Raw genomic sequence first — 25,282 nt, 5'->3', positions numbered from 1 at the left:
GCATACCATACATGTTTTGACTAAAGATTTTTATTTTTATTAATTTTTGCGTTTGCACTTTTGCATCTCACATTGTACCTTGGCGACCTAATTTTTCTGGCAACCCTGTCGAAAAAAATGTTTGTTTTGAGTGGCGGAGATGAGGCAGCTTGCAGAATTTACTCTGCCCCAAATAAGCAGGCCCCTACCGACGGTAAACCACACGGATAGCATGACGTCAGCAGCGAGGCACTGAACTAAGACAGTCGTCCTTACTCCCCTCTGCTCCCCGACTGGACTGCGTTATCTGTGGCATCCATAAGTGTCAGCCGCAAATCCGTAACAGGAGGTGGTTAGGAGTTACCGTGCGATCTGCTGCCGTCATTCTCCTAGCACAAGAAGGTGCCAAGGCTCATTTATTTGTATCCTGCGTTACAGAAACCGAGTGTATCGCGCCAACCTCTCTTAAAAAAAAAAAACTGAACCCAAACCCAAACATGTCTACTAAGCCAGGGGACGAGCTAGATTCGGAGGGGAAGTGGTTTGGTGATGATTACGAGAGAAACGGCCTGTTTGGGAGCACGCCGCCTCGGTTCGACGAGCTACGCGAAGAATTCAAGCCGAAAAGCGGGGAGGAGAGGGGCGACGTGGATCAACAATTTCATCATTTTCAGCCTCCCGTTGCTATGGAAACTGCATCTACAGGTAAGCAGGGCGATTGTTAACAACCACTACTTAGATCTTAATGGGCGCAGTTCACATTTGTATTCGCAGGACACCGGTGGCTCCGAGAGGAACGCCCTGTGACTGGACCCCATTAGGCAAAGCCCACATTCCGGTCGTAGAGTGGGAAGCAAATGGATTCATTCGTCGCTGATACGGCGTCTCAGACACCCAGTCTTTCGGTTCAGTTCGGTTTAAAGTTGGTGTCAGTCTAACCCAAATGGCACACGGGGAATAGCTTCCCTTAATTCGATATCAGCCGAATCAAATCAGCGTCATGAAAGCGAAACTTAATAGAAGGTTTGGCGATTATTTCAAGCTACTCTAGTTTTGGAAGATCAGAGGGAATTTGTTATCCCTGGTATTGGCCTACACGGTTCCTTTGTCATCGAAGAGCCCAACCTATTTCCTGTGAGAAGCGCTCACTCAATGCAACATGCATTATGAAATAGCCTGTGGAACCTGGAGTAGCCTAGGTCAACCACCATCTCCCGCACATGCACACATGGTGAAATGGAAAAATGAATGCAGAATGCATACCCTTGATGTAAAGTGGGGTTAAATAGATGATGTGGGGATGTTTGTTATAAGCCAAAACCACCTTGCTCTCAATGAATAACTTGGTGGTAAATAGACTTCTCTAGGCCTACATCAACAAAGGGATTTTCCCATGTGCGTCGCAAACTCAGTTGAGCCGAGAGAGGTTATCAGAAGCTCCTATTTGTCCAGGAGGAACAATTAGCTTGTATCGGTCTGGTATGATTCCTAGCCTATGTGCTTGATGTGGCTACTGAATACCTGAAGCAGTGTTTATGTGAGAGCATCACTCACACCTCAGGTCTAAGTCTGTCACCCTCTTCAACAGGGCTAAACTTCATGCTGCTATTTTTAACCCTGAAAAAACAGGGCTCACCCATCAGGTTGGAAAAGCAGAACCGGAGCCCTGTAATTTCATTCACAGTTCCACTGAAATATTCATTAGATGGCGTTTCAAGCCACTGCCTAGATCCCTCTCTTCTTTGCCTGGACCACTCCTCTTTCAGCAGTTCTTTCACGCAATCTAATTTGTGTCCTAAGGACACTTAAACAGTGGACAAGCTGGATATGTGAATCCAGTAGCAATCAAAGTGAACATAACAACAGAACTGTAATATTTAAAATGTAAATGTTATGAGAAGTCTCCGGAAAAAAAGGCCTTTATGAAAATTTTTCATAGCCTAAAGACTGCTCTTTAATTATGTCAAAGAGTGTTAAGGGGATGGAAAACAGCCTATTCCCTATTATCAGGTATAGAATTCAAGAAAGAGTTAACAAGACCCTTCCATGACTTTGTCATAGCTTTTTGTACCAAATATGCACAAACTTGCATGTGCACACACACGTTCTTGTACTAATTCCTTTGTGATGTCCCCTTATTGACTACATTCATCCCCTAGTCCTTAACCCTAACCTTAACCATTGCAACTACATGCCTAACTTTAGCTTAACCTTAATCTGATCCTACTTTGATCCTAAACCCAAATCGTAACCCTAAAATAAACCCTTAGAAAAGTGAGAACTGGCCAAAATGTCCTCTCTTTGGAAAAATGTCCCCACTCTGATGATGAACAACTCAAATTGGTCCTCACAAAAATAGAAGTACAAGAACAACCACGCAAGTTATCCTTATATCGTTAAAACAGAAAATGGCTGTCTCTTATTCCTGCCACCCCCACTGAGCTATGACCACACCATAAAATTAATCTGTTCTGTCACTTGTGGTCTTGGTGAGCACAATGCAGATCACTGTATAGCAAGCAGGCAAAAGCGGACGTTTGGCGCTTGGAAAGACATGGTCTAGTCTGCCCTTATCTTTGTCAAGAACCTTTGCTCCCGACGACCCCTCTGCAACAGTTCACCCACGCTTTTCTGCTCCGCTTAGCTGTGGAAATCATAGTTCACTCAACTCTATAATGGCCTTCAGCACTCCGATCAGTGTCAACTATGAAATTGCATGACCTCAAGTTGTCTATTAATGCCTCATTAATTAATCGGTCTGTGGTGATCCTAAATCTTGTCCAAACCAGTTAAATACACCCAGACCTTTGCTCATTACAAGTGTAACCATTTAACCACAGCTGGAGAAAGCCTTAACCCCGGATGTATAGCATGTTTCATCCTGTGAAAGGCTCATGGATGATGAGAATATGAAGGGGAGTGGCTGTCTTCATATCATCTGCTCCCTACTCCATCATGACCAGGTCGGACCATGCGGTGAAAAGCCCACAGAGGAAATAGCTGCGCATCTTAACAGCAGATGGTGTCATCAATGTGTTGCCATGTTGTCTGCCACTGAAGTAAAGAAGTAAAATCCCAATTCACATGTATTTTACCTGTACACTAACAACACTTGGTTCACCTCTCTTCTATTCTCATCAAGCTCCTGAGTGTCTTGTGATAGGGCTCAATACATTCTAATGAGCATCAGTTTATTTACACACCTATCATCTCTTGACAGCAAGCGAAAACCAACAGAAAAAAACAGTCCTTTTTACACAATCCAGTTTGTGAAAGGTGGATTACCTTTTACCCTATTTCACGCCACATCATCAATGGCAAGCATGAGACAGCATTGTGACTGGCTGGACAGTATCTTTATCTATCTCGGAGAGACAGATAGCACTTAGTGGACTGCACTGCCTGGCAAAGGGTGGACTATAGTACAAGGCTTTAGATACTGAGAGCTCTTTTCCTATTCCTAAGGGGCCAAGCAGTCTACAGTCCTTTCAGAGTGGATGATAACATTACAGGGTAATACATGGGGGTGGGGTTGGGGGGGTACTTAATGGCTAGAGCTTCCGATGGGAGTGTCACCAGTTCAAATCCCCATAGTGTCTGTAAAAAAAACAAAACAAAACTGGGCGTGGAAAGTGAATGAGATGAGTCCTCCTTCTGAAAAATGTTCACTAATGCTTTACATTAAGCGCATATAGTAAGTGTTAGTTGATAAAGTAATAAGGCCCTTATAAGTCCTTATGTAATGCTTATTAACATTATTATGTGTTAATAGGATGATATAAGTGTTAATAATAGCGCCAGAAACATGTTTACAGCCACTAGGTGATGCTTGCAAAATATGCAAAACCTACTTTTTCCACACTCGTCTTAGGTTGTAAATCCAATCTGCATAAAACCGTGCATATAGCATATAAGGACCCTCATGATTAAAAGTTATTAAAAGAATTTTGATTGTCCACAAAATGCAAACGTTACAACTTATAATGGCCTTATTACCCATTAAATAACACTTATTATAGTCTTATTAACATCTAATAATGTTAACAAGAATTTTATAAGGACTTAAAGGGCTTTATTATGTATTACTTACACTTACTACATGCACTTTATGTAAAGTGTTACCAAATGTTCAAATTCACTTGAGATAGGCGTGTGTTTAAAATGTCTCGTGGCAGGGCTCAAACCTCTGTGCTCATCTGTGTTTGCCAGCCAGCGTTGCAATGTCAATTATTTTTTCCAGCTTCCACAGCCAATTAGATAACGCTTAGACGAAGACAGACTGACAAGGGGCAGAGTGCCAAGAAAGCCCCGTTGCACGTTCAATAACAACAAATGATGACGATCTTGGCGTCAGCTAAATTATTATTTTGGATGTCTAGCACTTTAATCCAAATCAATTGTTCTCTTTAAATATTCCTTATAATAAATTGACTTGTCATTAATGTGCACCTGCGCACAAATTGAAATTAAAATCAACCATCCCCATAACAGTTAGTTTATGAGTCAAGATCAAGTCCAGTCAAGTTCAGAATCAGTTATCAGGCATTAAATTAAAACCACCAAAAACTGAAACACTAACTGGTTAAATTAAAACAATATGCCTAACTGTAAAGCCTCAGGTCTCCATGTAGGACTATTCAAGAAAAAGTCATCATGCTGTCAGACCTACTGTCTGCAAGAGCACCTGCAAACTGCGGTTCCACATTTGCAGGCAGAGGTTTGTCTGTATTCGTGAGTGCGTAGGGACTGTACAATGAAAGCAAAATGCCAATGCAAAAGTAGACAGCTTTGACCCTAAGCAGACAGCTTACAGACACCCAGTCTGGATCCTCCCACAGTATATCCACTCATCCACTGTTTTATCCAAGCAAAGCAAACAGGATCGATACAATGGAGGGCGGGTACTAAAGAGCGCACCACATCTTCAGAAGCTGAATAGAATATATAGTACATAGTACATACATCAAGCCAACTGTAAATTGATTCCCCCCCCCCCCATCAAAAGCCACTGGAAAAACAGTATTTCATTTGTGCGTCCTTTGCTCAGTCTTGAAGATCGTGAATACACTGTTTGTAATTGCATACTATGGATCAATTTAGCTTGGGGCAGTTGCATGCCCTCACTTTCCCCGCCCAAGCTGTTTTCCCATCGAGCTCCCTTGGTATTTATGCTTTATCCTTCCTCCTTTTTAACATTGACATGAGAATTCAATTGTCCTCTCTCAACCCGAGTTCATTAGGTGCAATCGCTCACTACTTGCTGTATAGTACACTATATTCACCTTCCCCCATTTTTTCCGTGTCCAAATTCAAACTGTAAAATTTATTCACTATATAGCACCCGCAAAAATTCCCACAATGCGACTGAAAATGTACTGTCCAACTCGTACACTATTATTATGCTAAAAATACCACAATGCAATGCTTCGCCCACTTCTCACTGTCAAATATCACATGACGGGTTGAGAAGAAGCCACGAAATGATGATTCAGTAGTGTCCGAAATCTCCGTGTATCGCTCTCTATAGAGTACACTTTTGAGTGTTTCTTATGTATTGAACAGTGAACGAGTGAACAAGGAAACGGCTCCAGACACTGGTATTCCCGTGGCCTTGTAAAGCTCAATCAATACCTTGTTAACGTCAGCAACTACCCCCAAAGCTTTAAACCCGAGGGCTAAGATGCTTTGTGTTTGGCTAACAATGCTTCCAGTCGATAAGGAACTGACTCGCCTACGTGTGCTCTCTCAGTATTTGTCTGTCATTGTTTGCTTTAGTACCAAATGAAGTCAAATAGCTCATACTGAGCTTTTTGTAGTCTGTTTTGTTAATGTTCAACTGCAAAATAACTCAAGTAAAAATGTAACATAGAAGTGCAACACCTTTATTTTGAAAATAACATTGTATTCTTTTTGAGTCAAGGACACAATAGGTTGTTGTAAGAGGAGCCCATGGCATTGTGCTGGATTGGTTTTCTTTAGGGCAAGGAGTGAAATACAACTCCTGAAAGGTGACACCGTAGCAGGTCATATATGGATTAATAATGTCATCACCGCATGCGTTCGATTCACAGATGTTCAGTTTTCTAGTATTAGTATGGTATTACACTGTTGGGTTGAAAATGTGCCTGGACATCATAGCCTGATAAAACGGTTCATTTGAAGGTCAATACAGCTTGTTGTTGACAAGGGTTGTGGTGGTTTCTGAGACTGCTGAGCCAGCAAGTGGCATCTCCCGTGCTTCAGCAACTTGGATACGATGCCCTCATTTTGAATGAACAAGGGAAACCCTAAATATGAAAACTGCAGTGGGCCAAGTAGCTGTCTCGGATGAGAAAACCTCGCTGCACATCAAGCCCTCCATACAGCTCAGCAAAACCCCGGGTTTCAAAGCTTAAAGATGCTCTTTTCATCACTACTGTTCTATTGATGTCATCTGTTCTCCCATGTTTTTGTCTCTTGCCTGGTAATTACAGGCCCATGCCTGGCATAGCAGCGATTGTCAGGCTGCATTAGTTTGGGGGCTTCAGTGGCTGGGTAGAGGAAACAAAGGGACTGGCCCTTTTGCAGCACGTCCACCAGGACTTGATTATTCAATGTCCATTCCCCTCAGTAGCATGATTATGTTACGTGGCATGATTATCTTACCTACATGGAGGGAGTAAAGCGTTCATTCTGGACTTGTTTACCTCCCTCAGAATCTGGGGGCTTTGCCACATCAGCAGCTCCGCAGAGCCCTCATCTCGACACATGGAGTTTGTTGAGTAGCTTCCCGGGGTTACTAGGCATCCAACCTCAAGATATGTGAGCGGCTTTGTCAGGTGTTTACATTGTAGAATTGGTTTATATACGGAGAAAGGGTTCGTTGCTAATCACAACATGCTTGTGGAGTCAACAGGGCTGCTTGCAGTTCACTGTGCCTCTGATGAGTGTTGCTCACATCTGCACAGTGGGAAGCTTCGTAACGAGAAAGCGAGCATTAGGTTGCACTAATGTTGTCAGGGTGATGGATAAAGGGACCTTCAACATGGGCAAAGCCTAAGAGGATTAAACTTTGGTTGGACACTAGCAGTGCACTACCGGCCCTCGCGCCACCAAATTCAACTCTGACAGCTGCTCCTCTCTACTTTGCAAAACATCCTCATACCGAAGTAGCTCAGTTTGTTTGTGCTTGGTTTTTAATCAACTGCGCATTTGAGGATATCATGCTTGAATGCAGACTGAAGCTCAAGAGTGCAGACTTTAGGGCTGTTTTGTTTTTTTCACCCTGTTATGTCACCACTCCCCTGTGTCCCAGCATGGGTGTGTGGTGTTTCTGCCATTGTGCCACGATATGATGTATTGTTAATGACAGTGTGGAACAGCAGCAAGGAGCAGGGGTGGGAGGGAGAGCCGAGGGGAAAGCCGGTGAGGTTTCTCAGAGGAAGGACAGGGAGGGATGGGACGTCCTGACCTTTAGGGTCCTCTGTCAGTTTGTCAGTCAGTCTGCATCATCCAGTGCTAGCTGTAAAGCTCCCATTTTAAATCTTTCCCCTAAACCAACCCAGCAGCTGGACCCAGCCTATCTACAGCAACAGCACTATCCTGGGAGAGTCAAGGGGAAGAGGCCAATTCATTGTGACATAAACTACAACTTGTACATAGCACAGTAATCAAACTCAAAATTTTAGGGTTGGCTGACAGTGTCTGGTTAAGTGTAGGCCACTGTTTTGTGCATGTGTCAACCACTGAAGCCCCCAGGGCCAAGCCACACCCTTTAGTCACATGACTTGCACCCAACGCTGTTGATTGGTAGAAAAGATAGGAAATGACTTCGTATCCTTGACTTCAGGAGCAGTGATCTAAAAATGTTATTCTGCATGTTTTCCTGCTGCGCTGTAAATACTTACCATATACTACTGTACCGCTGCATGACCTCAGCCATCCACTACTATTAGCTGTTCCTGGTAGCGTGGTAGTGATGTTAATGAGTCATTTTCATTTTTATAAATAAGTTGAAAAAATCCCCTTGATTACTAATAATTCCTCCAGCAGTATGTCGATGATTCAATATGTGCGCATGTGTGCATGTACACGTATTGAAAATAGCACTCATTTAACATGCTGAGATTGACATGTTTTTTTTTTCCTAGTTTCAGTTTCATAAAAACTAATTTATTCATATGCATCTAAATCTAGCTAGCTATAACTGTCTTTCTGCCTTTTTCACCTAATCCTATCAAAATAATTTATTTTGGACAAGTAGAGACTAGTCTGTTTGCATACTCGTATTTGCTTGCAAACGAAACAGCGGCTGTGATTCTGTCTTTGTGTGTGTGTGTGTGTGTGTGTGTCCTTTTGCCTGATGTTGTTAGGCATCCTAGGATAATGGAATAGTACAAATGATACAACATGTGCTGTAGGAAAGAACATACGACAGTGTGATATATATAAAAACAACAAAAACAACATGGGGATCGCCAGTTCGAATCCCCGTGTTACCTCCGGCTTGGTCAGGCATCCTTACAGACACAATCGGCCGTGTCTGTGGGTGGGAAGCCGGATATTGGTATGTATCCTGGTCGCTGCACTAGCACCTCCTCTGGTCGGTCAGGGCACCTGTTCAGGGGGGAGGGGGAACTGGAAGGAATAGTGTGATCCTCCCATGCGCTAAGTCCCCCTGGCGAAACCCCTCACCGTCAGGTGAAAAGAAGTAGCTGGCAACTCCTCATGTATCCAAGGAGACATGTGGTAGTCTGCAGCCCTCCTCGGATTGGCAGAGGGGGTAGAGCAGCGACCGGGACTGCTCGGAAGAGTGGGGTAACTGGCCAAGTACAATTGGGGGGGGGGGATACAACATAGATAATATACAATACAAGAAAAACCACGAATAAATAAACAAGACAATATATTCAGAATATACAAATAATGTAGAAAAATAATATAGAAAATGATATAGATAACCAGCAGACATACAACACAACTAATGTACAAAGCAGTTGAACAACGTGTTAAAGGAGTGTGGGAATAGCATCAACGTTGACATTAATCTTAATTATTAGTTTGGGTTTCACGAAACAAAACTGCTTTATTTTGCATTCGCAACTAACCATAACATTTGGCCTGTCAATTGTTTTTTTTGCTTAATTCGTCGCCACTTTTTTTTTTCAAACCTCTGTGTTGAGTCTTCTTTCCCTCTTTCTTCCTCTCTCACCTGTTCCCACCAGCGTGTTTAATTTTGACCACGCTGTGCACCCGAAGGTTATTATTTGTCAGGTGTAATGGAAGCGCTTGATTTAATACATTTCTGATATGTTGAAAACACAATTCAAACGCCTCAATATCACTAAAATTAAACAACCGTTACTTCTGGAAAGTATAAAATCCCGATTTCTGGTTATTCACGATTGACTGCGCAGCCCAGTGTTTGTGTTCATTTTCTAGCTTGAGAGCAGAGGGTGCGGTGCGTGAGCAGTGATGAGACGGGACGAGAGGAAGCCCATCCCCTGCATCTCGCCCATGGTTTAGACCAGAGTCTGGCCCTGGCACCGCCGCCACTGGTGTCCGAACAATTGGCCTTTGTCTGGTGCAGGGCACAAGCATCCTCTGTTATTGCTGCCTCACTGATCTCCCCCCACCCTGTCTGACTCCCCACTGCTTTCACACTGCAACAGTCTCCCTCCGTAATAGCTGCACCGGCCCGAGCATGGCCTTTGTTTACTGCCATTTCATTAATTGAAGGGCTCAGACACGGGCTGATTTGATCTCGCTGTGTGACGCAGACAGACGGTGCTGTCATTTTGTCTCGGCTCCTGGTTTACACAGTAAGCCTGGAAGTCATGCTCGCCTTGAAAGATGTCGGTTTGTTTTCTTTTGGTCACACAAGTGTTTGTTTAGAAAATGTAGCCAAGGCATAGTTATCTCTATTTTTGTGATACTTTATCACCCTTCTAACCTCTCTCCCTCTCTCCCTCTCTCCCTCTCTCCCTCCCTCTCTCTCTCTCTCTCTCTCTCTCTCTCTCTCTCTCTCTCTCTCTCTCTCTCTCTCTCTCTCTCTCTCTCTCTCTCTCTCTCTCTCTCTCTCTCTCTCTCTCTCTCTCTTTCTCTCTCGCTCTACACCCCCCTCCTTTAGATGATGTCATGTCTGGCCTGTTTAAGAAGCCCATGACTGATGACAGTGACCTGTACACTTCCCTGCTATCTAATCAGAGCTTCCCATCAGGCCAAGAGGCCTCCTATCTATCAGAGGATTTTAAGACGACCAAGCTCTCCTCAGGCCCCTCCTCCCAGGACCAGTTCTCCTCACATGACTCCTACGGCATCTTCTCTTCCGATACCAAGATGACCTCCCACCTGACGGATGACATGCCCAAGTCTCTGCTGGGTTCAGAAAAGACGGAGGCCTACAACTACATGGACATCAGCCACAGTGATGACCACCAAAGCCAGCGCCAGGGGCCTCTGCACAGCCTAGTCGACACATTCTCCTCTGACAAAGACTCCCTGGGCAACTACATAGACAAGAACCCTGGGGGAGATGAGGAGGAGGAGGAAGAAGGGGAAGACGAAGACGATAACCTAGGCCCTGCGCTAGACTCTCACTCCTTCCCCTATGTGGAGGAGCCATCCGATGAGGAGCAGTCAGACTACCGCTCCTACCGGAACCTGGGCAGTATCCCGCAGACAGCCAGCCCAGTCAAGATCACTTTGACTGAGTCCCAGCCCCCTGCGGTGGACACTGAGCAACAGCAGCAGCCCTCCCCAATCAGTGTGTCCGAACGGGAAAATGTCCTCAGCGTGGGCCTGCAAGGCGTTCCTACGGTCACGCTGTCTGAGCCCGAGGACGACAGCCCTGCATCCACCCCCAATGCTTCTCCAACAGGTATATATATATATATATATATATATACATATACACACACACACACACACACACACACACACACACACACACACACACACACACACACACACACACACACACACACAGAACCTCTTGTCTAGTCTGTAGTACTTCAGCACTATGGTATTTCATTCTTGTTCCCTCTTTACCTGTGTATTTAATTTACATCTATTTAACACTGTGTTCGAGAAATAAACAAAAAATATTTTGTTTAATTTTTGTATTCATAAGTTTTTCTGTCAAAAAAATTCAGTTACATCATCCTGCATCCTGCCCGATTTAAAGCCCTTTGTAAACTTTTGTATTAATGATGATTTTCTTTTCATAATAATAATAATAATAATAAGGATAATAACAATAAAAATAAAATGAGTTTTGTGGAACATGCAGGAATTCCAGCATATTTGGGTTTTAGATGCATTGTTTTTAATTTTTCAGATTTTTTGATTTAAGTGTTCATTTAGCAGCAACAACTACTCAATGTGTAGTTTTTTTTTTGGGATGCATTTTAACTAGTCACCTTCAGCCATGCATGGGGGGGGGTGTCCTCTCACAATTGCCAGAGTTATGCGAGCAGGGTAGTCTGTTGTCCAATTAGCAGGCTGCATTCTGATGGTTTCCACGTAGCCTGCCTTGCACACATGATTCAGTGTCCACATAAAATGAAATCTAAATCCATGAATGCTGGTGAGGACACGAGGGCCGTAGAGTATGATTAAAAAGAGTAAAGGTGGGCTTTCGTTGGATGAAAAGGGTGTGGTCGGACAAATACTGGGCAATTGGTGTCATAAACTTAAAAGAACTTGGACGTGTTTTTCCCTGTGCATTTTTAAAAAAAGTGGAAAGGAATTGCTGTTTTGGCATAACACCGATCTAGTTTGATTCCTTCGATTTTTTGTTGTTGCACTTGCAGAATCCATTTTAGCGTATTTCTAATTTTATTACATTTCACAGCAGTGATGAAGTGAGAGAGCACTTTAAAGTTTATCATTGACAAATTTACTTTCTGTTGCACAAATTCCTTTAATTGAGGCTCAGAAATGTGTCTTGATTTAACCCCTGTAGTAACAACAACAACAACAACAACAACAACAATAAAGTTGTGATTGTCATAAAGATTCTAACATTCATTTTCTTTCCCCTTCTTTGTTTGTGCAGAAAAGGAATACTCTTCCCATGACATCTTCCAAGGTGACGTGGTGAAGCCTGCCTCTCCCAGCAGCAGCCCCGGAGCCAAGGCTGTGGACAGGGAGCACGACGGCAGCAGCGCAGAGTCTGGAGACTCTGAGATCGAACTGGTGTCTGAGGAGCCTGCCCACACCCCAACCACCAAGGCCAGCAGCAACCCGTTCGCCCAGCCACCCAGCAGCAAGGGCACAGTCAGCCAGTCCAACAACCCCTTTGACACTCCTGTGGGGACCAAGGGGGCTCCCAGCCTGGCTGGCAACCACGCTGTGCCCACAGCCTACAGCATTCTGAGGGAGGAGAGGGAGGCAGAGCTTGACAGCGAGCTCTTCATCGAGTCTGCATCCGAGGAAAGCCCCAAAAGAGAGCAGGGCTCCACCAGCCCCAAACAGGGAGTCAGTGTCCCTTCGCCTCTGGTCCCCAGTGCTCCCCCTCCCCACAGCGCCCCAGAGGTGATGCCAGTCGAGCCCCCGGTCAAAACAACCGATGAAATGATCAAGACCCCCGTGAAGACAGAGGAAGACCGTTCCAGCAAGCCCAAGCTCCCCACTGCTGCCGTGCCTCCAGAAGTGCGCTCAGAGAAGCCCACCCAGGACGACTTGGGAGGCAATATCAAATATGCCAGCGACAGTGTGGAGGACGCTGAGAAACCTGCTTCCCCTGCCTTACTGGAAGGCTTTGACAAACAAAAAGGTCAGTCCTTTTGTTTTGATCTATGCTTATCCGTATTTTGGTGTGTAGTAGATGGATACACAGTAGCCCTCTGCAGAGGGAAGCGGCATTATGTTTATTTGCCATCCCCCTCGAAAGCCAAATTTGATTTCATAACACCCTTTTGTAACCTCTTTGTTATTGCAGTGGTTTTTGGCTCAGCTTCTTAGCCACTGTCATCAGTATCAGCATCAGAATCAGAATACTTTATTCATCCCCGAGGGGAAATTGGGTCCTATTACAGACACTGTCCTTACTGTCTTCCCAGAAATAGCGCTATGAGTTTATGGAACAGGTAGTATTGTGTTTGGCGGTGTGTCTTTCTGCCTGATAAGAGGAAACTTTGCATGTGTGCTTTCCTCATGTTCAAAATATTTACCATTGGACATACGGGTAAAAAGACAGCAAAGCATTAATAGTGAATCTAATCCCCTGATGCAACTACAGTGGACTTAAACCAGCACATATGGTTGATTTAAATCCTAATAATGATCTGTCTGAGTCTGGTAGCATTGTGTACTGTTGTGTTGCTTTGTTTACAAGGCCAGGAAAGGAAAAGGGTTGCTGTGAGAGGCACGGCCAGCAGCGTGGGTAGGAGACTGTGCAATCATAACATCTGGTTCCCTCTGGTGGTACACAGGGGAATAAAACATTAATAATCGAGCATTGCACGGGTACACGTCACATCAACGCAGGCAACGGGGACAGAAAACCGGGAGCCAAGCAGCGAAGAGGTGGGCACAGTAATCTGCACTTTCAGTGGCGCAGATGTGAATTCTAGAAAAATTTGTCTCAGCCTCACACTCCCACATCCCAGCCGGCCATCTGACACCTAACACCCCTCTCCATCGTCCCATGTTCACACAACACAGGCACGACCGTCACTGTGAGTCTCGGTTAAAGCTGCTAAAGCCGGGCATTCGATGTTGGCGCCCATATTTTAGGCATCTATTCGGCTGTTCTCGCCATCCTCGTAAACAGTGGGTTTATATAATCCTGTGATGTCAAAACTGGGACACACTCCAATTTAGAGGCTTAGAAGGATTTTGCTTGAATTCTAGATAGATCCAGAGATGAAGAGATCACATCGGAGTATTTGTTATTGGCACTGGCCCTGGCTGGCGGCTCCGTAGGGACAGACAAGTGCTTCGATCTCAGAGAACTGCGTAGTTGTGCCCGCGATGTTCCACACCCAGACCGGAGGGAACAAGTGAATCTTATGATCCTCATATCTGATTTGTTCAGGACAGTTTAAATATCTACTTTTACAACATTACTCAGTGGATAAGAGGAAAGAAAGACGGAAAGAACCTCTTCCCTCCGATTAACAAACAAAAGGACGGTAGAAGATTCTAGAAATGCTATAAAAAAAGCAGGTTGCGTGTTGCCGAATTGATGGTGTTCTCCACCACTAGAGGGTGCAGGGTGCACAGCGTTCCCGTGGAGACGACTGGCTGACATCATGCTCCACAGTTGGAGCTCCTGCACGGCAGTTGCCATGGTAACAGAGATGGAGATAAATAATTATTTTGCTCGTTGGTTGTCATCGGCAGCGAGGCCTGTGAAGTTTGCACCGAGCAGAAGGTGTGAGGAGGGGCTGTCTGCAAGGTGGTGGACTGTGGAGAGGGGGCCCAACGGCTCTGACTGGATTCAGATGAATATTGGGCCCCCGGTGTGCTTATTATGCTTATTTCTATGAGAGATCGCGTCACCCTGGTGACCATGGCCTCTCTGTCACGTAGCTTTTAAGCAACCTGCATTAGTGTCTTAGTAATAAATGTTGTTTTATGCCCATTTGCATTGCAAATGGCTTCGGGGGGGGGGGCCATAAAGCACATCCACATACCCACGTCTCCCGCAGGCCCTGAACACATAAAGACCACTGTGCTACACGGAGCAGAATGTGCGTTTATTAATAATTAAAGAACAATCACTTTGGCTGTTCAATAATCTGTGAGAAGAGAGAATAGACAGTCACGTCTGTGGTTACAAACTACAAATATTTCTCTGTACAAATAAAGAACAGCAGAGTTGAGCGTTTGCCAGATTTTCCTTAAAGCAAGGCGTAGTCTCAAGTCTAACCTTCTAGAAACCCCCAGAAAAAAAAAAACGATTGCCCCCAGTCTGCCGGTAAACATGACGTCAGATTCTTAAAGTGCATCGGTTCTTGTTTTTAACAACTGCCTTGCTGTTTGTCTGGTGACACAGCGAGTGGTAATGGGGCTTTTTATCTGCCTATATCTATCATCATAGATAAAAAAGATAGTACCATTACTCAGACACAGTATTATTACACGGATAATATAACAAGCCAGCAATAATGACAGTGCATCCGCCTGCTTTGGTGTCTCATCAAAGGATATGTGTGTTAACTCTTTGACTGCCTTGCCCCCACCCTCACCACCACTAGGAGCAGGCTGTGCTGAGGCTCCTTTGTGGGCTTTTATTGTGAAAAGGCACATCCCTTATCAAGCAAAAGCCCAGCTCCCCCTTCCCCCATGCTCACAATCATTGCATGGATGGTTTGCTGCAGTAGAAACTGTCGTGCAGTGTTTACAATTCGATCACCCTCCCCACAGAAACGCACATAGACACACACACACACACACACACACACACACACACACACACACACACACACAAGCGCGTTCTCTCTCTCTCTGTCTTGCTCTCTCTCTCTCTCTCTCTCTCTCTGTCTTGCTCTCTCTCTCTCTCTCTCTCTCTCTCTCTCTCTCTCTCTCTCTCTCTCTCTCTCTCTCTCTCTCTCTCTCTCTCGCTCTCTCTCTCTCTCGCTCTCTCTCCTCCTCCTGCTCTTGGCAGTACCACTCCACAGCATCAGTCTGAGTGCTCTGCGAGCCGGCAGCACCTTGGAAACCTTGCCTCCCTCCCTCCCTACCTCCCTCCCAAACCGCCGCTCTCCGTCACCTCAGCCTCTCTCCTCCACGTCCTCCCGACCATTCATGCCTCTCTGGGATGAGTGAGTGAGTCTGTGCGAAGAGGGAGAAGAAGAAGAGAACAGAGGAGATAAAAGAGGAAGAGCAGGAACGCAGACAGCCAGAGACAGTCAGAGACAGCCAGAGAGCAAGAAACAGGGACATAATTGATCACCAGCATGCAGGCCGCTGCAGATGTGACCAAGAAGGAGTGCTCCTGGAGCGGCTGGAAGGGCCAGGGTACTGACGTGTCGCTTTTCAATGTGTTATTTATTTATTTTTCTATACATGTCTGTGTGGAACATTATCTCTGCTGTTATTATCCGTCATCGCCGCATGCCAGCTACGCATGTGGAAAATGTGTGTGGCGCTGGGAGGTGGGTGAATTTGTGAGCTTGTGTGTGTGTGTATACATATATGCGCTTTTGCATGTGTACGTTCTGTTATGTCGGTTTGGCATGGGCCTGGGTTATCGAAACAGCGCTGTTTACCTGCACTCTCTTTCATGCGGACACGCCCTAATGGCAGATCTCTTTGGCTGTGAATGTGTAAGACCCATGTGTGTGGGTGAGAGAGAGAGACAAAGAGGAGAGGGGTGTGAGACATCACTGGATGTTGAGGAAGACAAATGATACAAGTCGTATGTTTTGTGTACATGTTAATATGGAAGCCAGGGGTGGACCAGGGCGTGTCATTGTTATCACCCTCCCTTTCCAGCCCTGCAGGGGAGCTCCATTTTTTTTTTTTATGGCGTATGCTTTTCTGTGCCAGTTTCTTTATGAACAGGCTATGAGAGCATCCGGACAGCCCTGACGGACTGTCTCCACAGTAACCAGGCCACACCCATCCTCATTACATCAGTCCTCTCTCTCCTCCTTGGCTGCCATGGCACCTTGCAGAGACTGGGCCGCGGAGGCGCATCCTCCGTCTGTCTTTTTCCATAGCATGGAGAGCACTTTTTCTTTCAGACAAAAAAAAAAGAGGACCTGAGAGAAAAACAGACTCCCATTCCTCCTAACTGTTTGTGTTTTCAAATGGTGACCATGGCCTTTGGTTTTAGGTAAGAAATGGAAATACAACATTGTCTGCTCATTGTAGCCAGTTGCAAACCACAACATTAGTTGAATCATAGATAGAAAATTTAAGTTAAGGAATATTAAGATCCTCGATGACATTTTGTCATTGTAAAATTTGCCCGAGTCACGGGGCTTTTCAGTTGGCCTAAATTGGTGCTCGAGCATCTATGACATAATAGGCTGTCTGATGGGGTCTGTTCAGAACTGATTTGCTCCCCTTTATTAGTCTCCCCTCAGATGAAGTCCATACAGTCAACACACACGAGAGTGGATGTGTACAAACTGATTGTCTTCACTTTGAGTCTCCATCATAAACAGTGTGGATGTTTACTCATTGAACATGAGGGCACAGTTTGGGGTATGCTTAACACAGATTCACTGCCTTTAGTGCCCCCCCCCAAATTAAAGCGTATGCCGTCAGCAGACCATAGTGTGGAATGGACCAGATGAGATTGTGCGTTTCCGTGAACGAGTATTAACAGCGGTCGTCCTTAGACATGTTCGTCTGCTCTGGCTGAAGGCCTGAGGCAGTGTCTTCGGTGATTTAATGGGGTCAGGGTCAAACTAGTCTCACTCCAACTGAAAAAGTGGGAAGAAATCACGTTGCTATCTCAAGAGCAAGACATTCGCTCTGGTTTTGTGTGTGTGTGTGTGTGTGTGTGTGTGTGTGTGTGTGTGTTGAGCATCTTTGCCTGGAACCATATCAACAATTGGAGCTTGACAATCAGCATGTGTACTTCCTGTCTGCTCTGATACAACATCCTGCGTTCATTCTGTATGGTACTGAATTCCTCAGGGCTCCTTTAAATCAAGGAGCCCGATTTTAAAACCCCATGTCCCGCTCAGTCCTAAACTATAACTTGGTTTTATACATACTGTGCGTGACTCTGTGTGACTAATATCAGTCTATGGTTTACATGACGCGAACAGAGACCAGCATTGTTAATTTTTTCCTTTCTTTTATTTTTTCTTCTTTGCCTGCCTGCCTTTGTTTGACAGCAGCAGTATTTGGAAATATCAACCCTAACAATCAAAATGGCACCCCAGCTGTCACCTACTTTAAACTAATTGCACTAAACAAATGTTGGTAAGCAACGGGTCACTTTCAATGTACAGTGGTGAATTTTATATCGCCATGTCCAAAACGGCCAGTCGCAGGCCCAGACACGGATGTTGAAATGGAGGCCAGCCCTTTCAGGCTCTGCCAGCGACATTTACCACACCGTTTTTCTCTCAGCTGATGACCGATAACTGTCTCATGTCAATCTGGCCATTGTCCTTTTTTTTTGTCTTCCGCAACGAAGGGAGTGGCTGTCTGCGTCTGTTGGGGTGTGGAGACACAATTTGTGCCCCGATTCACCAGATTCAGAGCAAATAAAAATCTCTTTTCCCAAAGGAACGCTCGTCCCCTCCCTCTCTCAGCCCCTCCCTTCCCCTCTTCCTCCATCTCTCAGTGGGCGAAGGGGAGAAAATGGAGCACAGTAACCATGGTAACTGCATCAGGCAGGTGCTCGTCCCGATCCTGGCCGCTCAAGCATTTTAATGGCAAAGCAGAGTACAGCTACGGCGTTATTAGTGACACGAACCTCCCCCGGCATTCTCAGATCCGCGGGAGGCTTTGCACATACAGGCAATCAATACATGATTGGAAAGGGCTCCGACGCTGCCTTTATAAGTGACGACTCCCATCCACCATTTTGAATCGGACACTCCGTATTTCAGTCCTTACTTGGCAACCTTTGTCACTTCGTCAGCGGGGCGGTGCTTAAAAGCCGGGGCCATAAGATAGCTCAGAGCGAGGATGTGTTTTGGAATATATTCGTTTTTTTTTTTTTTAAATTTATTTCTGATTTTCCCCTTTTTTCTCCCAATTTAGTGGCCAATTGATCCCTATTTTAATTCAAACACCCACCCTCGTATTGCATGCGTTCGCCAACTGCATCTCTCCGGCCGGCAGTCTCGAAGGAAAGCGCCTCCCCACTTTCGTGACAAGGCGAATCCAAGCCGAACCACTGTTTTTCCGACACACACAGAGACGCATTCACATGACGAACACAAGCCGACTCCACCCCCCTCCCGAAGACAGCGTTGCCAATGATTGCTGCTTCATCGAGTCCGGCCATAGTCGGATCTGACGAGACCGGGGCGCGAACCCCAGTCCCCAGTGGGCAACTGCATCGACACCAAGCCGACGCTTAGACCGCTACGCCACCGCGGACCCTTTGGAATATATTCGTGTTGGTGGATTGTGTATTGCAGTTTCTGGATCGCGGTTTGATACCCCCCCCCCCCACACACACACACACTTCCCATCCTCTAAAGTCCTCCAGCCCAGTCGGACGATGATTTGCTGGTGTGGCCGTATGGCCCCTCCCCTCTTGTGCAGGGGGGAGGGGGACTTCCCCTTTCATTGCTCTCCTTTTGTCTGTGGATAGAGCAGCTGCCTTTTTCCCTGTTCAGCCATGGGAGCCGCAGGTCAGTACATGCTTCTGCCGTGCTAGATAAAGCTTTGCCGTCTGTGCTGTGTGCAGTCTGTGCAGCGGGTAGCTGGGCGCGTTTACTGCTGCCGGTCAGCGCCCGTTTCACACACAGAGCCTTCATGTGTCCTGTCTGGCCATTGTAAGAGCCGCTTTTCTACGCTACCTGTGCGGATTCGGGTGTGTGTGTGTGTGTTCCTCTCACAGCATCTCTTGTTTTAGTTGATGGAAACATGAGACAGAAAGTTTATAGCATAGCTGGCAGCGAGGATTGCTTCTGTCCTGAGTAGCACTCTTGACAGCTGCACAGATATGCATGTACATGTTTAAGGCACTGACTGGGATGCAAACCCACTGGTAGTGGCTGCCCAGTGTCATTGATCAGGGGGACAGATAGGTAAGTCAGTACTGGCTGCTGATACTGGATGGCTGCCTTTGGGAATTACCAGAGTATTCAACCGGTCAGTGTGTGGCTAGCAGAGATTCCAGAGGGGTTAAAGGACTGCCCTTTAGCACCCGGTTTTAGCCTGCTTTTTGGCATCCACAAATACCTTTTGGTAGGAAGTAAAGATGGCCGTCATCACTATGCTGCTCACAGCTCCACAGCTAAAATTAGACAGGCAGGAGAGGGTTTGGAGAGGAGGAAGAAGACACCCAGGGGACCCTGGACAGCAATTCACTCCTCTCTGCTCGAGCGCAAACTTGTCAGAATGTGCAGCCCCCCCCCCCCGGGTAACATGCAGGAATTTCTATAGTCAACATAAACAGATGAATGGCGAATTAGGGCAGCCACTCTGCTGTCTGACTTGCTGCCAGCCGCTGCGGCAACAGAGGCGGACATAGCCAGTTCAACAGAGGTGAACAAACCAGCCGACAGTTATCATGGAAACAGGCCTGTGATTCCATAGACCCCTGCTGGAGAGAGAAGCATGTCGGCCACCGGACCTGTAATGGTACACTGGGCTAATCCGTAGTTACCACATCATTCCCCTCTCTGTCTTTGGTGGTGGCTTTGACTTGCGGGTCTCGCCTCCCAAAATAAAGAGGGGATATTTTTAGCAAAGGCACCATTCAAATGTTTGAATGGGAAAAAAAAATCTTGATAGCAGGATGTGTTAGGGACAAGGTGCTCGAATGATGCTTAGGCTATGCCACATGGTCTTTCAATACAAGAGAGATATCAAGCAAATTAGCTGTCATCCTTCAGGGCAGACCACAGCGTACACCGGGTCACTTTGAGCCATTATCTCTGAACTATGCTGATAGCGAGTCTACCGTCTTCACAGAACTACAGGTCAATCATTAATTAAGTCCTGTAAGTAGGCAGTACAGGTGTATGTTAGTAATGGTAAGGTTTCTGTGAGTCCAAGTGTGTGTATGTTTTGTGCATGAGTGAGACCAGACCAGGTGCTGGCCACCAATGATAACCATGTGGCAGACGCAGATAAGAAGTCCCATCGGTCTGGAGTGTGGCAATAGTTTGCGTGGCACTCACTTAGCAAGTGAGCGTCTGACATGTTCGTGTAAAGACACAAAACCAGTGAGTCGTGGCTCTTGAATGTTCACACTTTTTTCCCCCATCCACACAGCTCAACCACACCCTGCCGAAAAGCTAGAATGGGAAGCTGAGTTAAAACAGATTCATGTGACTTCCAAGGGGTCTCAGAGGACGTTAGGTTGTGAACAGCTCCCAGTTATTTGACCCAAATGTGTAGTGTGTGGTGCACAGCAGCCTAATCCACTTTGAAAATGATATGGGCACGCAGGCCCAAGCTTAGATCTCACAGACGGGGGTGGGTTTGGGGTCATGCCAGGGCTGCAGATCCTAACCCTGCTTCTCCCTTTGCTTCCACCGTTCCCCTTCAGCTATTGACCTGCTCTACTGGAGGAATGTGAAGCAGTCGGGGGCCGTGTTCGGCAGCGTACTCCTGCTCCTCTTCTCCCTTACCCAGTTCAGTGTGGTCAGCGTGGGAGCCTACTTGGCCTTGGCAGCCCTCTCCGCCACCATCAGCTTCAGGATCTACAAGTCTGTGCTCCAGGCCGTGCAGAAGACTGATGAGGGACACCCTTTCAAGTGAGTCAGTTTGGTGGATAATGAATGTGCACGTGGACATCTGTATATTTTGCTAAAAAATGTATGGTCAGGGGGGCTTTGTGTTTGTGAGAACGCTGGCGATATTCCTGTTCTTTTGTGTTTCTTGCTAGAGCCTACCTAGAGGTGGAAATCGCTTTGTCCCAGGACCAAATTGGCAAATATGCAGACAAAATCCTCCTGTATACCAACACTTGCATGAAGGAGCTCCGCAGGCTGTTCCTGGTCCAGGATCTGGTTGACTCTTTGAAGGTCTGGATCTCAAACACCATCATGCGCTTTTACAGTCATAGGGCATTTATACCTCAGCCATTAGTTAGACTCATCCATTTATAATAAACATTTGTGAAAATGTGACCCAGCATTTTAATTTCCCGACCCCCCCCCCCCCCCCCAAGTCTGACAGGTGCATATGTCCCACATGAGTGGGCTAGCTTGATGAAATAGTGTCCTATTTTGTTGTTTCTTTCAGTTTGCTGTTCTGATGTGGCTACTGACCTATGTGGGTGCTCTTTTCAACGGTCTGACACTACTCATCCTGGGTGAGGGCCTTACGCCAACTTGCTATCTGTTGCACCAAGCTCTCTCTAGATTTTAAACTGACGAGTACTCCCATTTTTTAATCACAGCCACTCACACAACACCTTTTCAATGTCTAAACAGACATGAAGCTCGAAGTAAAAAAAATCAGTAGTCCAGAATTCTTACAGCATAGATTGTATTAGTGCTACATTAAGCCCAAAATTATGTCAATCATTTACAAAACCAGAGCAGCTTGATTAACTTGTCTTGAGAAGACCAAAACAGCCAGCCAAACTGCTGCTTCATCATAATGTATATATTCCATAAGCAAAACATACTGTTTTACAGTTAAGTATCGAGCACATTCACACCCAAAAACACACAAGATCATTTTGCAGATTGTGCTGCTAGTGGCTGCCATGTAATTTACTGCAAGCCATGAGCAGGTTTTCTTTTCTTATTTACTTAAGATAAATGTAGAAAGTGGTTGAGGCAACAAGTTCCTAGTTGAGCATATATTCACTCCAGGTCAGAATACCTAAAGCTGTGAACACACTAGAGGACATTTTAAATCCTAACTGACTTGGAAAAGACTCGGCATCAAACACTAATGACTGACGTTCGCTGATTACGATCACAGACAAGCACACTGGTTGTGACCACAGTCACAGAGGTGTAAACCCATGCTTACCAACTCAGACTTGTCCAGATTCTCATCATAAAAATCTAGGACTGTCCCGAATACCTTGAATATTGTAGCGAATTCAGAGGGCAGCCAGGACGCGAACCCGGGTCTCCCGCACCATGGGTGACTACGTTAACCAGTCGACTAAAGGGTCTGACCCTTAAGCCAACTGGCTAGCAAGTCTAGTCATTCGTGATGTTACAGTATTGGCAGCAAGTATTCGAAATTTCGCTACGGATTGGGGGGGGGGGTAATGAAATTAAATCTCTTACGTTTGCTGGCACTCTGCTTTTTTGGGGGGGGTTATCTTCACAAATTTTGAGGTTATTCCAGATGCTTGACTTTTTGGACATCTTGCAAAACTAGCTGTAAGTCACATTCTATGACGTTGCACTGGGTATAGAAGAGACGAGCACTAGCATGCTGCGTTCACGTGGACATATTGTGGATGACAGCAGGACGGCAAAATCAGACGACACCGACAAATTATGTCGATAACAGCAGTGCCGTCCTAAGTTAAAATAGTTTGGTATTTTGTTGCCTACCAACACAGGGATTGCCGGTTCCAATCCGTTACCTCCGGCTTGGTCGAGCGTCCCTATAGACACAATTGGCTGTGTCTGTGGGTTGGAAGCTGGATGTGGGTGTGTCCTGGTTGCTGCACCTGTTCAGGGGGGAGGGGAAACTGCAGGGAATAGCGTGACCCTCCCAGCACTATGTCCCCCTGGTGAAACTCCTGTCAGGTGAAAAGAAGCGGCTGGTGACTCCACATGTATTGGAGGAGTCATGTCTGCAGCTCCCCGGATCGGCAGAGGGGGTGGCGCAGTGACCAGGACAGCTCAGAGAGCGGGGTGATTGGCCAGAAAAAGGGGCAAAAAAATAATAATTTTTTTTCTAATATAGGTAGCTGTTTTTATTCCTAATAAAGTAAAACACAATGTTAATTATATGGTGTGTGAGTATTATTGAATTTAATCATGTAAAAACATTTTTGTACAATACCCCCCCCCCCCGCCGCAAACATCACCATAGCAACCCGTCCTGTAGTTTTGTTTTTTTTTGCCCTCCTGCCGGCTCCATCTTGCAGTTTGTTGGTTTTCCCAGGCCAACTGCCGTTTGCAGTCTCTTGGGGGGGGGGGGGGGATCGAATATTGTTTTTGCCATCAATTACCATGGCAATGATCGAAGGCTTCGTAGCATTCAGGTCAGCCATATAAAAATCAAAACGTTTGAAATAATCGTGACAGCTCCCACTGGTCAAAGGCATGACTGGGCAGTGAGCAATTTGAATCCTAACCCCCCCCCCCCCCCCGACTACCAGATAGCCTTATGTGTGTCGTCTGTCTGTGGTGACCTACCCTATTTTGAGCAGACTGCTGCAGACTTGAAAATCAATCACCTTGGTCAAATCTGGGTTGTAACTGGCCCTTTAAATGGTCTAGTTTATTCCCTGCTTAATATGCACTTACTCTCTTCCTGCCTCTCTGCAGCCGTGGTTTCCATGTTCACTATGCCTGTGGTCTATGAGAAACACCAGGTAAGAATTTAACCTGTTTCCTGCACATCTCTCAATGTAACTCTAACCAGGAAGATTCAAACCAACTCCTATGTGCTTTTCTTTCCCATTCTCAGGCACAGATTGACCAGTACGTGGGACTAATACGGACCCAGGTCAACTCTGTGGTGGGGAAGTGAGTGGTTTGTCTTTTCATAGGTGCAGACGAACGTCTCCAAGTTGACAATGGCATTTGCGAGGCCTAACAAAAGCAAAACAAAACTTATACATATTCGAGAACGTCGTCATCTTCATGTATTTCGGTAGGTAGTTGGTTGACAATGGTGTCAATTTGTTTTTGTTTTTCCCTTCAGAATTCAAGCCAAGATCCCTGGTGCCAAGCGAAAGGAGGAGTAGGCCCGTCTGTCTCATTGTCGCGCTTACAGTCCAGTCCAGCTCCGAGGCAGGCAGCTTGCTCAGTGTTGGAGAGCCCAGTCATCTGTGGGCCGTAGTGCTGTGTCATCTTGGTGTTCTCTAAAGCCACCCACTGGAGAAGCCCTCACCCTAACCGCCTGTAGCGGCTAACACACTAACACACACAAACCCAGTTAGTCAAGTCACACTTACGAGATCATATTTCTAGTTAGAAAACTACAGAGCTCAAAAAAGAAAGTTTTTTTTTCTTTTGTGTTGTTTGTTATGATGTGCATGAAGTCAAGCCTTGAGTAAATACTATTTGATATATATTTTGTGCAGTTTTGATCACGCTACATTTGTTTTGCAGTGCTTATAACAAACTGTATGGTTTGGCACAAAAAAAAGTTAGCTGCCCACACAACTGCTCTGCTTCCGATGTCAAATACTGCTTTATGTTTCCGAGTTGGCTGGTGGGGCTTCTCTCAGTATATGTCAATATATATAAATATCAAAATGATTTCCTTTAGGTGTTTTCAAGCACAAAATAATTTGACAATGTGTCTTAGATGTGGTAATTGTAGGGTTTTTGCTTTTGTACAACCATAAGGAACAATACACAAGCTCATGTTTTAGGTACTGTTGTTCGACTACTATGAAGACAAGGAGTATCTGGTGATATTTAGCTTGTTTGAATAACTGTCCAACTTTGTACTATGTTCTCAACTATACTCAATGTAGTTCTTTAGAACCTGGACTCTAACTATTTGCACTTACAGTATGTATTTAATTTCAGGAATAAGAAAAATAAATGTACCTTGATGTATAACTTAA

At 45.6% G+C, this 25,282-nt stretch overlaps 1 protein-coding gene across 2 annotated transcripts; it reads left to right on the top strand.

The window, feature by feature from the left end:
• Positions 1 to 234: 234 nt before the first annotated feature.
• Positions 235 to 25,282, top strand: rtn1a (reticulon 1a). 2 transcript variants are annotated; one of them, XM_056295566.1, is made up of 9 exons: positions 235 to 684; positions 10,088 to 10,837; positions 12,017 to 12,736; positions 21,107 to 21,314; positions 21,446 to 21,584; positions 21,805 to 21,874; positions 24,030 to 24,076; positions 24,172 to 24,230; positions 24,409 to 25,282. In XM_056295566.1, exons 1-9 carry the CDS (start codon positions 477 to 479, stop codon positions 24,449 to 24,451), a joined length of 2,244 nt encoding a protein of 747 aa, XP_056151541.1. In that variant the 5' UTR covers positions 235 to 476; the 3' UTR covers positions 24,452 to 25,282. The 2 variants fall into 2 exon arrangements, with proteins under 2 accessions (XP_056151541.1, XP_056151542.1); XM_056295567.1 differs by lacking the exons at positions 235 to 684; positions 10,088 to 10,837; positions 12,017 to 12,736 and adding an exon at positions 19,202 to 19,238.

This window comes from Lampris incognitus, chromosome 16 (assembly GCF_029633865.1).
Source record: "Lampris incognitus isolate fLamInc1 chromosome 16, fLamInc1.hap2, whole genome shotgun sequence".
Lineage (NCBI taxonomy): Eukaryota > Metazoa > Chordata > Actinopteri > Lampriformes > Lampridae > Lampris > Lampris incognitus.
The sequence above is the reverse complement of the archived record's forward strand: the minus strand, read 5'-3'. Positions and strand labels throughout refer to the sequence as shown.

What these genes read in the sequence shown, in the direction of transcription:
- rtn1a (XM_056295566.1), top strand. Translation starts at nt 477, where the DNA reads ATGTCTACTAAGCCAGGGGACGAGCTAGATTCGGAGGGGAAGTGGTTT. An exon ending in AGGCTTTGACAAACAAAAAG is followed by an intron (nt 12,737 to 21,106) that starts GTCAGTCCTTTT and finishes GTTCCCCTTCAG; the next exon opens with CTATTGACCTGCTCTACTGG. An exon ending in TGGTCTATGAGAAACACCAG is followed by an intron (nt 24,077 to 24,171) that starts GTAAGAATTTAA and finishes TCCCATTCTCAG; the next exon opens with GCACAGATTGACCAGTACGT.